Source organism: Lithobates pipiens, unplaced genomic scaffold (assembly GCF_037356315.1).
Source record: "Lithobates pipiens isolate NorthernLeopardFrog02 unplaced genomic scaffold, aLitPip1_a1.2 Scaffold_18, whole genome shotgun sequence".
Lineage (NCBI taxonomy): Eukaryota > Metazoa > Chordata > Amphibia > Anura > Ranidae > Lithobates > Lithobates pipiens.
In genome coordinates this window covers 404,249,616-404,264,438 of record NW_027507758.1, presented here as the reverse complement: position 1 = coordinate 404,264,438, position 14,823 = coordinate 404,249,616, and the positions used below count along the sequence as shown (strand labels likewise).

The window sequence follows — 14,823 nt, the reverse complement described above, 5'->3', positions numbered from 1 at the left end:
TTTCTATGCAACACTTTTTTTGGTGAATGGGTATGGGTACAATGTAACCCATACTCCTTCACATAAGGGGGAGTGCCAGGATCTGGGGACCCCCTTGTTAAAGGGGGCTTCCAGATTCTGATAAGCCCCCCGCATGCAGACCCCCACAACCCTGGGCCCTGCATGCTCAAATAAGTGTCTGGTATGGATTTGGGGGGGCCTTTTTTTTTTTTTTATGCGGGTCTAAAAATGCAAACCGTAAAAATGCATCAACTGCAACTGCCTAGCTGTGAACCTAGACTTAAAGTGGTATTAACCTAGTGGTCTTTTCTGTCATAAATGTCTCCCCCTACCTGTCAGCGCTAATGTGATCTGAGCAGCACATGCGCAGCTCAGACCACATTTAAGGCACCCACTGTGTGTCGATGTGACTCCTGTGGGCAGGTGTGGAAGTGATGTCATCATGGACCAGCTATTCAAGTGGCTGAAGAGACAGAACCTGAAAGACCAGACGAAGATGGAAGTGCCCAGGAAAGGTAAGTCTGCCATAATGCGCTAGTAGCAGTGCCTAATAGCACATTATGGCATTAACAAGGCAAAGGGGCCATTTAAAATAAATTGGCGGGGTATAATACCACTTTAAAATTATTTTACTCTACCTTAACCAGCTCTATTTGTTAAAGGAATTCTGCTCTCTTGCAATTACTACTTTTTTTACTACTCTTGATTGCTTCAACCATTTAGTTCACTGTGGCTGAGACTAAACTTGACATAAGCAAATGGACATTAGACTTCATGCACACCAGTGTTTTTTTTTTTTTAAGCTCCTAGAAGCTAATAGTGTTATCATATGTGTCCATGAACACTACATTAAACTAGTATTATTTTTTGAGCTTCAGCGTCTAGGAGCAGAAAAAAATAAATAAATTTTGTAGGGTTTCTTGGAGAAATTTTTCAGCAGAAAAAAAAAAACACTATATGCTTCTGAGCCCAGGTTCATACTGACAGTGGGATTAAAATCGTGCGAGTTCAGCTGAACTCCCACAATTTCATTCCTGCATGTCAGTTCTGACTTCGGGGGCAATTTCAGAGACATCTGTGCGGGTTGCTGCACAGATGTCTATACAAATCGCACCACGAAGTCGCAAAAAATAGTAAAGAAACTACTTTTGGAAATCAGTGCAGCGCTGCAAAGTTGGTGTTGCACCGATCCGGACAGTGTTATTGCCGGGACTAGCCACAAATCACTGCAATGTGAACCTAGGGTAAAAGCTACTACAATGCTACTAACAGCTTTTTCTTCATTTTTATTTTCTTCTCTTCGGCTCAATGCATACTATAAGCTCAGAAAAATGGTGATAATAGCATTTTTGTGCCATATTTTAGTAGTTTGTAGAGCCCTTTCACACAGAGGAAGTTTTCAGGCGTTTTAGCACTAGAAATAGCACCTTAAAACTGCCTCCCATGCTGCTTTCACACTGGAATGGTGCGCTTGTGGAATGTTAAAAAATAAATAAAATTAAAATACACCGCTCCCAAAATGCCCTTGCCAATTGCAATGAATGGGCAGCACTTCAAAAGCACTTTGGAAGTGCCGCAACACAAGTGTTTTTAACCCCTTCTTTGGGCTCGCGCTAGTGTCTGAAAAGCGCTGCTAAAACGAGCGGCAGTTTGAAGCATTCGGCATGTTTTCTGCTGGAAAAATGCTCTCAGAAGCTCAAAAAAAGCTAATAGCCTAAAGTAGTGTGCACGGACGGATTAGCTTCTAGGAGCAGAAAAAAAAAATGCCAATGGCTTCTAGGAGCTTAAAAAAACACGTTTGTGCATGCACTACAAAAACGCTAATAAAATGTTAATGCTACTAGAAGCTGGGATAAAAAAAAAATGCTATTTTCAGCATTTTTTTTAGCTTTTTTTTTTTTTTTTTGAGCTTATGAAAAATGTTAGTGTGCATGCAGCAACATGGTTTAAAATGGCCACACCTACTGCAATCGGATTGAGAAATCTCAGCTAACAGGAAAGCCTACCTAAATAAATAAAATTTCATCATTGTTGGTAAATGGAAAAGATATTGTACAATCAGATTGTACCCTGTGTGGCCAACTTAACACTAGTTGGTTCTTCGTCTTGAAAAAAATAAAATAAAATAAAATAAAATAAAATAAAAAAGCGAATCATCTACTTTGTTAAGAAATAGAAATGGTATCAGATGTTTCAATAACAGCCACTGATGACTTCACAGAGTGATCCCGCTGCTCAGTGATTTTGTACATTTTTCTTGGAAAGATAAAGGTATGAAACCCATACAGCCTCACTGCTGTGAACATGGAAGGTGAAGAAACACAGCTTTGTGCTTTTGTGAACAGAAAATCACATAAAACAATAAAAGCTCCTTATAAGACATAACAGCTATACTTTGTACAGAGCATAAAACATGTTTCCAGTGCACAACTGCAGACATTAACCTGTTTCATGACTCTCTCCAACTTGATCTTTTGATCGTCAGTCTCTTTGTTAAGCTGTGTGATGCTGGGAAGCATTTCATTCACCTTCTCCTGGTACGATGATTCCTCTTTCATCATGCTATCAAAAGTGTTTTTCATAATCTGGAATAAAGTAACGCTGCCTTTAGAGATCATATAGACCGTGTTTTCATAGTTTTCAAAAGCATGGTTTGTCTTTCAGCATGGAGAAGACATTTCATCAGTGACATCTGTACAGTTGGATATAATCCTCTAATGAAAAATGCTCGAACATCATAATTTTGAAGTTGAATAAATTCCGTTTTTCGCTGGCTGTATAGGCCGATAACTACCTGAAAAACATGACTGCCCTACATTATCTAGGAAGTTTAAACTTCTCAAAAAAATAAAAGCATAAAGTGCATGATAAATGTTTAACTGTCTCGTAGCCAGGGTGACAGCCCCATCTAATTTGCACATCAAATTAACATAAATAAAATAAAAAATGATTACATTCTAGACCATACACTTACCTGCCATTTTATTAGGTACACACGTTCAATTGATTAGTAACACATCAGCCAATCACATGGCAGCAACTCAATGTATTTAGGCATCTAAACGTGGTGAAGAAGACTTGCTGAAGTTAAAACTGAGCATCAGAATGGGGAAGAAAAGGGGAGTTAAGTGACTTTGAACGTAGCATGGTTGTTGGTGCCATATAGTCTGGTCTGAGTATTTCAAAAACTGCTGATCTACTTGGATTTTCATGCACAAACATCTCTAGGGTTTACAGAGAATGGTCCAAAATAGAAAGAATATACACTGAGTGGCAGTTGTGTGGACAAAAATGCCTTCTTGTTGGAGAAGAATGGGCAGACTGGTTTGGGATGATAGAAAGGCAACAGTAACTCAAACCAACAAACGAAAGTAGGCTCTGGACTGCCGCACTCTTGAGAAAAAACGCCTTTCTTTATTTAAAAAATGACATAAAAAAAACACAACGAGCACAGCAGACAAAAAAAGTCTGACCTCAAACCACTTGTTACAAACAAGGTATGCAGAATACCATCTCTGAGCATACCACATCGAACCTTAAAGCATATGGGCTACGGCAGCAGAAGACTACGGCAGCAGAAGACCATGCCGGGTGCCACTCACCAAAACTGGACAACAGAGGATTGGAAAAACATTGCCTGGTCTGATGATTCTCGAGTTCAGCTGCGAAATTCAGGTAGTAGGGTCAGAATTTGCTGTAAACAACATGAAAGCATGGCTTCATCCTGCCTTGTATCAACGGTTCAGGCTGGTGGTGGTGGTGTAATGGTATGGGGGAAAATTTCTTGGCACACTTCGGGCCCCTTAGTACCAATTGAGCATAGTTTATACGCCACGCCTACCTGAGTATTGTTGCTGACCATATACATCCCTTTATGACTACAGTGTACTCATATTCTGATGGGTACTTCCAGCAGGATAATGCACAAAGCTCAAATCATCTCACCACTGTTTTTTTGAACATGACAATGAGGTCACTGCACTCCAATGGTCTCCACAGTCACCAGATCTCAATCCAATAGAGCACCTTTGGGATATGGTGGAATGGGAGATTTGCATCGTGGAAGTGCAGCAACTGCGTGATGCTATCATGACAATATGGAACAAAATCTCTAAGGAATGTTTCCAACACCTTGTAGATTCAATGCCACAAAAAATTAAAGGCAGTTCTGAAGGAAAAAGGGAGTCCAATCCGGTACTAGCTAGGTGTACCTAATAAAGTGGCTGGTGAGTGTATATGCACCATGTAGGACTGCAGTTGAACCTGGATCAATCCAAGTGTGGTTGATCTCTCACATATGACATATTACCTTCCAGAACAAGCTGAAATCTTGCTGTCAAAGCAAAAATTGGTGACAGCATCTCCTTGCTTCAGTGATCTGCCACCCACGTGTATTTGTTCTCTATGCAGGTTGACCTGGTCCTTGAATGTGTTCTGTAATCCCACTGAACTCCAATATTAGGCTGGACGATAGTAAACTTTATTTCAAGCAATTTTCCTGAAGTAGTGTATTGAGCACCAGGGGAATGGCATGACAAACAGAAGATAGACACATCCCCTGAGGAAGCCCAACTGAGCAAAACATGTTGGGATTCTGCCAGTCATGCCAAACAGGAATTCTATGAGATTACTTTTTAATGTATATATTTTTTGTCTGATTGTTGATATATACTATAGTAACATTTTTAATGATGTTTAAAATAAATGGTAGAATTTTACTGTATCCAGTGTCCTTGTGTTGTAATAGCACCTTAAAAGTCTCAAATATTTTCCTGTTTTTTTGTTACAACATATGGAATGTGATGCATGAAGTGATTGGCAATCCATCAATACTTACCTCTAAATTTTATCTCATGTCAGAAAACTTCTCAGCAGTGCCAATAAAAGAGAAATGAAGCACCAGAGAGAAACGCTTAGCCCTTGTACACACAGTCGGACATTCCGACAACAAAATCCGTCGGATTTTGTCTGAAACTTGTGTTGCATACACACGGTCGGACAAAGTTGTCGGAAAATCCGATCGTTCAGAATGTGGTGACGTTATTTCGTTACGACGGGACTACGTTCAGGCTAGTAGCCAATAGATTTGGTCTAGGAATTTGATCTGAGCATGCGTGGCGCTTTGTCCAATCGGAATTCGTTCTACAAACGATAGGACAAAGTCCCATCGGACCATGTTGTCGGAAAATTTTATAGCCCAGCTTTAAAACTTTGTTGGTCCGATATTCTGACGGAAACAGTCCGATGAAACCCACACACGGTCAGATTATCCGACAACACGGTCCGATCAGACATTTTCCGTCGGAATGTCCGACCGTGTGCTTAGAGCTTTGGGTAGAGATAATTAAACACTACAGATTTATGTGCTCAGATTTCATGAAAAATGGGTTTACAAATAAGTCATACTTACCTGCTCTGTGCAATGGTTTTGCACAGAGCAAGCCCCCATACTCCTCTTCTCGGATCCCCCGCTGTTGCTCCTGGCAGACAGAGCGTGGCTTAGCCCTTCCCTCCGCCCCCTCCTCACTGTCTGTAATTAACAGCAGCAGGAGCCATTGGAGGGAGAAAGTGGGTAGAGCCGCTGCTCTTGTGCACAGCTCTGGATCGAGATTGGGCTCAGGTTATAAGTGGGGACTTGGGGGAGCTACACTCAGAAGTGTTTTTTTTTTACCTTAATACAAAGAATGCATTAGGTAAAAAACCTTCAGCTATTAGGAGCACTTTAAACCCCAAAACCAAAAATGTAATATGTTGCAGCATACCAGTCATTAGATGTGGTGGCTGCATTGAGTTTTTTTTTTTTTAACTCTTTTCACCTGGTAATATGGTCAGTAAAACACTACCTGTATTAGGGAGCTTCCACTCTGGATGAAGGAGCAACAGAGACATAGCATTTCAAAATGAAACCCATAATGTGTAGAAATATAGGAAATTTATGTTTTGTATTTTCCTACTTAGTTATATTTCATACAATTTACTTTAACATTCTGTATGCTGGTGTACATTTCTACATTGGTTTCTATTACTTCATTCTATTTTTCTACCACCCCTATTGTGCTCTTATAATTCCTTACTTGCATATCTTCCTGCAGCTCCTTGATTTGCCTCCGCTTGTACCTATATTTTTCCTCGGCTGCTTTCTTCTGTTCTTCTAGCTGAATTTTTTCTTCATACTCCTCACCTTAGAGTAAGGAAATGCACTGGAGAGTTATGATTCCACAGCAGACATTTTGGTATATCAAAGCATACAATGTGATGTCACATATGTTGGTGTCTGCAAAAGAGATCCACTTATAGTCACAATCCAATGCCATCCTCAGACCATGGCCTGACTTAAAGTGGAAATAAACCCTCCTATTGTTTTCATTCAAGGAATCTGTCATCTTGGCCTCTAATAATTCTTCAACTGCCATAATGCTGCACATGTGATCAGTTATGACACCAGCCATTGGATGGTTTGAAAGTTTGGTTGAGAGCAAAACCAATGTTTTTTTTTGAAACTGGGTTCACTCCAGCTTTAAATAGTAAGCCAGAGAACATAAAGCATCTTTCTGATATCCCTAATGAACAAATTAAGCCATTAGGTAGTGGTGTTGTCATTCCCATATTCTGTAAAATGAAAGGCAGCATCCAAGATAACAATAGTAAGTGTTCAACACTGGTACTTCTCCCCTCTATAATTAAGTAAGGCCCCTTTCCCACAGGTGTCTCCAAGTAGCAGATTCCGCTTGCAGAGCGGGGGATCGTGGCTGAGCAAGCAGATTACAGGTCCGTGTCTGCTCCGTTGTGCAGAGCGGACACAGACACAGTCCCACTCTCCGATATGGGGAGATTGGATGGAAACAGACTGCCTGTTTCCATCCAAAGCCATCCAATCTGCCGGACAGATAGAAAATATGACCACCATCCATCTGTTTTTTGCAGGCAGGATCGGATCGAGGAGGGTGTCAGCGGACATCTGCAGCTCCATAGGGGAGACTGGAGGGTCCGATCAGGTCCGCCTGAAAAACTGGACAGGTGAACCTAAGCAGACAACATCTGTGTGAAAGGGCCCTAAGGGTCCCCATAGGTATTGTGGAACTATGGCACAGCCAGGTCCATTTTGGTCATGGTATCCAGCAAATAGCACCAAGTTGCTGCATACCCACACAGAGAGGGATTAAAAAAGAATGGAGCCTAAGTAAAGTAGCAGTAGTCGTAAAATAGCAGCTTTGGCCCCCTCCACCCTACTATAAGGATTGCAATAGACACAGAGAAGCCATCCCATTTGCATGGCCTGTCCTATTAGATACCAGCTATCTACAAGTGTATTCTCCCTTGTGCAGTACCAGGCAGGTGCACAGCTTTAACCAATTGTGCTATCTACTTAGTTTACTACAGAAGCATACAGGTTTTAACCACTTCAATACCAATCACTTTTAACCTCTTTCTGCCCAGACAAAATTTTCAGCTTTCAGTGCTGTCACACTTTGACAATTTCACGGTCAACAAACCCAAACTACATTTTTCTCAAGTCATCTTCCAGGACGGCACACCTGAGATGAGAGGCTCCTCCCTACAGGAAACACAATCAATCGACAGCTGTTTTAAGTCCCCACCCTTCCCCTTGATCCTCAGTTTTTGATTGTGTTTCTCCCTACACAGCGAAACTGTTTGTTTTTTTCCAAATGACCCGAAGCCTGGGGCTGGTGGTCTCCCCCTGGGAGCCGGACCACAAGCCTGGGAAGCCTCTGGGTCTGGTAGGATATTCTTGTCCTTCCTGGGGGGTTCCCCTATCTTTTCCTCAGGGCGGGCAGCAGAAATTGGAAGAGCCCCCCTGAGAGCTGAAGGACCCTGGGTACAGTGGTGTACCCAGAACTTCAGGGGCCATTATCCTGTCTCCCCCTCCTTACCTGTACAGGTGGCTGTTCAGACAGGGGTGCTGGCCATCGGTTTGGGGGATCTTGTCCCCGACTCCTGGGTCCCCGGTAGCTCGCGTGGGCTGCCGGAGAGGGCGTGGCAACAAGCACCCGCGTCATTTTCAAACTTCGGGAAAATGGCAGCGGCGTTCTTACCCAGGAGGGAAGGCTGAGAGTCAGTAGGAGCAGGCGCCCACATCCTCCTTTCTCTAGAGCGAGGAGGCACCAGTTTACTACGGTGGATGTCTGCCTTAACCACCTCAGATATGAAGATGGGAATGAGGAATGGAAGGCATTGCCCCCCCCCCCCCATGTATATAGACAGACTGGTACAGTGCAGGACACAGCCTAACCTGGCACCTCCCTATGGGGACAGCAGTTGGGGGGGGGAGCACTTTGGCGGCTATCCTCCTTGCGTGTGGACCATAAGGATGGAAAAGCAAGCCCGCTGGCTGTGGCAAAAAGAGGAAGACGACAACGGTGAGTACTTTACTTTCCTTTTGCCGTGGGAATTTAGCTGCAAAATCCCCAATTCCAGCCAGAGGGTTCCTGGGCATTTGACATCTCACCTGTGGTCTGGATTCAAATAGCCCTTAAGCTTCTGCTAAAAACACCAGCTGCAGCCCCTCTTACATCAGAGAAGCTGTATGGTGGACAGGTGGTGCAGAGGAACGAGTGTGCCTAAACCACTTCAGATGAGAAAGAGGTAGGTAGGCCATTGCTCCCCCTTCCCTGTGTATATACTGACTGGTGCAGTGCAGAACTTGGGGTCTTGATACAAATAGCGCAGACGCCACTGCTAAAACCACCAGCCACAGCTCCCCCTTACAGCAGAGACACTGTGGTTATCGCAGCAGTAGGTTGCCAGCCTCTCCCTACATGCCCAGTTGTGGTACATTTAGTAGGGATGAATATAGCGTACAGAGGGGACCTGGTAGATACAAAGTTACTTACAGGCCAGGTATACCACTGAACAGGTTATTAATTGGGCAGTGGTTGGTGGATTCAGAAGCTCCCCTGGTCAGCAGGTGCACTAGGTTACCGGCCCTATTAGCCCAGCTGCTAGGAATCTGAAGTTGCTTCACAATGTTTAAAAGCTGACCTAACATTCAAGGATGGGCAGAGACCAAGCTACTGTGTGGCACAGTAGGGGTTCCCTTGTCACAGATCCTCCTTTTGGGGGTTGCCTGCTATAGTTAACTTTCATAAGCTCCAACCTCCCACTCCACCTTTACACTGTGTTTATATTATAGTGTAGGAGGTAAGAAGAAACTTTTTTTTTATTGGTTTGGGCTACAATCCACTCAGTGGCAGATCTAAAGGCGATTCACCATAGATCGCTCCCTACATCCTTTTAATTGAGGATTTTCTGTGCAAACCTATGCAAGAGCTACATAATTGATTGTTTGAAGCCTGCAAATAGCTATTTACCTCCCAGGCTAAACTGGTAACCACCTCTTCTAGAGAGGTCTTAAATTGGTCTCTAGGGCTGGGCTCATTGAGACTTTAGTTGCTAATCAGCACCACCTGGATATGTGCTGGCTAGCATTTGCTCAGTCTATGGAGGTAAGGTAGGACAACAACAACTACTACTAATAGTAGGGTGTCCAACCATTTTAGGATCTGTTCCTTCTCTGGTGGTGAAGGTTTAGTATCTACAGCGCAGGCTATGCCTATGAAATTGCCTGTTGGTTATTTCATAAAGGGATAGACCATGACTCCTCATTGGCTGCACACCAGTAGACCTCAGTAGTAAAGGTTTGTGCTTGCTGGGATGTTTTTGTGGCACAGCAGAAATACACATTGAGATTTGTGACATCTCTGCTTAATAAGGACTATATTGCTGTACATCAGAAATGCACTGCACTGAAGCTTGTTTGCTGTCCTTTATATACTAAAGGTACTGCTTTGTTTGGCTACAGATCAGAAAAATACAACAGTGAAGGTGGTCTGTACTTTCTGGTTTTGTGTTGCACAGCAGAAATGCACATCATTGAGTCTGGTGACATCTCTGCTCATAATGGTTATATTGCTGCACATCAGACATACACAAGATTGAGGTCTGTCTGTGGGGCTTTGTGTCCTGTTTTACTGCCTTGTTGGTTACTTATCAGAAAGGCAGCAGTGAAGTCTGATGGTCCCGATTTGCGTGGCGTTGTGCTGATTCAGACAGTGCTATTAACAGCAATGGCTGCCGAGTTTAAACATGCGATTTGACATGTTGAGTCGCATGACAAATCATTTCAATATGGATGTGCTATCTCTATTCATAGTGTTTTATTGTTGCACATCAGATTTATACAGCATTAAGGTCTGTGAGGTTTTGTGTCCTGTATTACTGCCTTATCAGAAAGGCAGCAGTGAAAATTGATGGTTTGAATTTGTTGGGCTACATAGTAGAAATACAAATTGAACCCCTGCCAGGTGTAGTACATATACTGCCTTTGGTAATCCATGTAGCACCACAAAGTGGTGTTGTGCTGATTTTAGCCATGCGATTTGACATGTTGAGTCGCAAGGCCAAATCGCTTCAATATGGATGTGCTATCTCTATTCAGAATTGTTATATTGCTGCACATCAGACATATACAAGATTGAAGGTTGTCTGTCCTTTTATGTCTTGCATATACTGCCTTATTGGCTGCACATCAGAAAGGACACAGCAGTGAAGGTTGCTTGTCTTTTTCTGATTTTGTTTTTGCTGCTCAGCTGAGAGACACATTGAGGATGGTGGCCTCTCTGCTCAGTATTGGTATATTACTACACATCAGACATACACAAAGATTGAATGTTTGTGTCCTGTATGTCCTATATTTACTGCCTTATCGTTTGTATATCAGGCTAAGCAGTGTTTCTCATGGATCTACCTTTCTGCATCTTAGGGATACACAGCAGGGGTTTGTTGGCTGCAATCCTCCAGGGAGTCACAGCATTGGGGACCCCTTACTTGTTCGACCTGAAAATTGCTATTTGTTTTTTTTTTCCCTGCGACCTGTGTAATCTTGAGGTCTGTGGATCCAGGAATCAGGGACTGCTGGTGTCGCACAGACACAAATGGTACCCATTGGAAGCCATAGTATATGACTTCTCATGCGTCTTGCAGTCCCAAGTCGCAGGTTGGGTCGCACGGGTGTGGGAACCCTAAACTTATCTGTCCCTTCTGATTGAGGTTTTGCTACACAGCAGGAATACTCATCATGGCGTTATTGTTTTATTTTGCAGCGGACCAGAAAGATTGCAGCTGTAAAGGCTGTCTGTCTTTTTCCTCAGTGTCTGCTTTTATGTTGTTGCACAGCAGAAATACTCAAGATTGAAGCTTGTTGGTGCTTTCTGTTTCAGAAAAACACAATGCTGCAGGTTGCTCGTGTCCTTTCTCAGTGTTGGTTCTATCTGAACTACACTACAGAAGTGCATGACAGAAAGGATTGTCTTGTGTTCCATATTTTACCCTGTGGCATAGCAGAAATGCACAACACGGGAGTTGGTGTTCATATTAATCTTATAACTGTATTTGGTGGTTTGTCAGAAATACACAACATAGAAGTTTGGGTCTTTCTGTCTTTATAGCCTTGTTTTGCTGTACATAGGTAAGGCACAACAGTAAAGGGGGTTCCTGTCCTTTCCGTATTTATATATCAGTTATGACCTAGCTAGCTGCACTAAAGAAATACGCAGCATTTAGGGTTTGCTTGAGTCTTAATGTTTTTACGTCTTGGCAGCACATCAGAAAACCAGACTATGAGGACTGTTTGTCTACATTGAGGTTCAGATTTGGGTCTCTTCCCATATTTGATATATTGGTTTAGCTAGTCACACTCAGGCACACAACATTGTTGTCTATGCTTGTGTCCTTTCTGTCTAAATCTATTGTGCCGTGCCCACAATCTATGATCATTTTATTTGTGATATTAATAATGCATGTATCACCTTTTTGTATTTCAGCCTTCTTTTCCATGGAGGGGCCAGGAGTTCGGGCTGCAGCTGCCACATGTCAGAAAACCTTGACCACTTGCATTCAGGGATGCCAGAACCATTTCCTAGGGTTGAAGCCCTGTAGGGTTATGGGACACTGGAGGAAGGGGATAATGAATCGCCCTGTTTAGTAAGAACTTGGAGAGTTCTGTTCAGAGGAGTATTAGGGCCTGAGGATGAAGTATAAAGATGTATACCCGATCGAATAGGTTTCGGCTCGGTGCATGGCCTTCATTTTGCCCTTTTAGCAAAACTAGACATAGCAATATGGGTAGTCTACTCCTGCTAGGGACTTTAATCTCCTGAAGAAGGCTTTCAGGCGTAAGTAAGGACATAGATTGGGCGTGCCTTAAACCCAGGGTTCAAGCTTCTGTTAATCTATTTCCCTTAAGTAGGCTTCCCTTTAGTCTTTTGCTGACATAAAGATAAAAGGGAAGCAGTTTTATTTCCCTCAACAGGATAGTGTTAAGACAGGCCCTCTTATTGATTAATGTAGTGTCCTTGTCTTACACAGGTCTCTTATTTATCTTTTTAGTGGTTCTAAGTAGCACCTACAGGCATAATAGGCCATGGTTGTTAGATAGGCAACATTGCTAACCTACAAGTTTAACATGTTTTCTGATTCCATTTTTAAGAGCCCATTTCACCTAGATACTGCATCTGAAGCGGAAAAGGCAGGAACATCTGTGGAGAAGACCTGCAGATCAGCCGCATGATCCAGCTAACATGCCTTCATCAAGCATATGAGCGTATGGAGTGGAGGTAGAGCTCACTGCAGAGCCAAGGTTCGCCAAGAGGGTTTTGCAGTGGCCCCACCCTAAGGTAGGCCTGAGGTACTTGTTTATCCTCTCAGGTGTGCCGTCCTGGAAGATGACTTGAGAAAAGTACCAGTTACTTACCGGTAACTGTCTTTCTGGGAAATCTTCCAGGACGGCAGGCCTACTTCCCGCCCGTTGGAGGAGGGAAAATTCTAGAACACTAGAAGGTGAGTACCTATGAGGAATGATTTCCCTTGTGAACCTGGTTCAGGAGTTACTTCTCTACAAACTGAGGATCAAGGGGAAGGGTGGGGACTTAAAACAGCTGTCGATTGATTGTGTTTCCTGTAGGGAGGAGCCTCTCATCTCAGGTGTGCCGTCCTGGAAGATTTCCCAGAAAGACAGTTACCGGTAAGTAACTGGTACTTTTTTTTATAACTTTGTTCACACACATAGAGCTTTCTTTTGGTGGTATTTAATCACCACTGGGTTTTTTTTGTTTTTGCTAAATAAATGAAAAAAGACCAAAAATTTTGAAAAAAAATAAACAATAAAAAGTTTTTCTTCATGAATTTCAGCCAAAATGTATTCTGTTACATTTTTTTGGTGAAAATATCCCAAGCTAGTGTATATTATTTAGTTTTTAGAAATGTTATGAAGTCCACAAACTATGGTGTATATCTGAAAATTGATCACTCCTGATATACTGATGGCCCATCTCATTTCTTGAGGCCTAAAAATGTCAGGATAGTACAAATACCCACAAATTACCCCTTTTTGGTAAGTAGACAGTCCAAGGTTTTTAGTAAGAGACATTGCAATTTTATTTTTTATTTTTTAAGCTGTCAATTTTTTGTCATAAAGTTTTGGAAAATAAGGAAACTTATTTTTTTTTTTTCCATACTGTCACCAGTGCGGTATAGTCATCATATAATGGGTGTGGCAGTGATTAGGGACACTGACTGATGACAGTATGAAAAAAATAAAACATTTTTATTATAATTTTATTTTATTGTAATGTTTTTTGTTTTTGTTGTTTTTTTTTTTAGCACACTTTGACCAGCGCAATATAAGGTTACCATAGCAACATTGTACTACTCTGGGGAAGGAATCATGTTTTTCTTTTTTTTACAAGTTATGTTTGCATATAGCAATGAATTTCTTGTTAATGGCCGAAGTACATTGAAGCATAATCTGTGTGTGCCCTTATTGTCAGTGTTGAACCGTCGGATCAACAAAATTTACCAACAGTTATAAAGTGTGAGGGGCTGCCTAAACAACCCATTAGTTATATCCAAATGGGTAGACCGTCACCCTAACCTGCTGTTGGTTTAACTGGATTTGACAAATACAGTCTGTGGCTCTACAAGCTGACTTACTTGATTCAGTAACTTTATTGAATGATTTCCTGAAGGAGCTGTTGCAGCCATTAATGACCTGCAGTGTGTTCTCCAGGGCATGAATTTCCTTTTCAGCCTTGCGGATTTTGGCATCCAGCTCATCACCGGTACGCTGAAGTTCCTCCTTTTCTTGTGCAGCCTAAAAGAACCATTATGGAGACATTACTTAAACATGCTGGATGACAAATTTTGTTTACAGGATGGTAACGTATGGTAATTGAGCTGTACTTAATAAATTCGACAGTTCTATATAAAACATGAATACACATTTATGTAAAAACCCGCAGGAGTAAAATGATCAGCATGCTTTCAAAAGTATAGTTTTCCAGTAGCAGCAGGAACAAAGGAAGAAAGAGTCTACACCACACCACATGTCTCAAAGATCGCCTGCTGAATGGATGTTGATGTAAATAGATATAAATAGATGATCAGCCGTTTGCCCATTGCTGTCCATTTTTCATCCATCAATGCACGGATGAAAACGGACAAACAGGACGCCTGTGTGAAAGGACCCTAGGGTATTGCTTTGGAACATCCCATTGTATATGAATACAAGTCCTGTACTGTACGATTAGGATAATAGGAATTTTGTCTTACCTGTAAATTCCTCATCTTGGAGTACAGTAGAGGACACAGGCCCCTCCCATCTGTCTTCTATAGTCACTTATTGTTGTTTGCATAAAAACTGTAGTTTTGTGGAGGGTGGGGGGTTATTCAGTGCCTTGAGAAAGTAATTTCCACATTTTGTCATGTTACAACCAAAAACATAAATGTATTTTATTGGGATTTTATGTG

At 42.1% G+C, this 14,823-nt stretch overlaps 1 protein-coding gene across 1 annotated transcript in view; it reads right to left on the bottom strand.

The window, feature by feature from the left end:
• The window catches only part of CCDC39 (coiled-coil domain 39 molecular ruler complex subunit), a 104,600-nt gene that overhangs the window by 27,902 nt on the left and 61,875 nt on the right, over positions 1–14,823 (bottom strand). The window contains exons 15-17 of the mRNA XM_077487910.1: positions 14,008–14,167; positions 6,075–6,181; positions 2,445–2,585 (exon numbers count right to left, since the gene is read on the bottom strand). Coding sequence (XP_077344036.1) covers positions 2,445–2,585; positions 6,075–6,181; positions 14,008–14,167 — 408 coding nt within the window. The remainder of the gene's footprint in view (positions 1–2,444; positions 2,586–6,074; positions 6,182–14,007; positions 14,168–14,823) is intronic.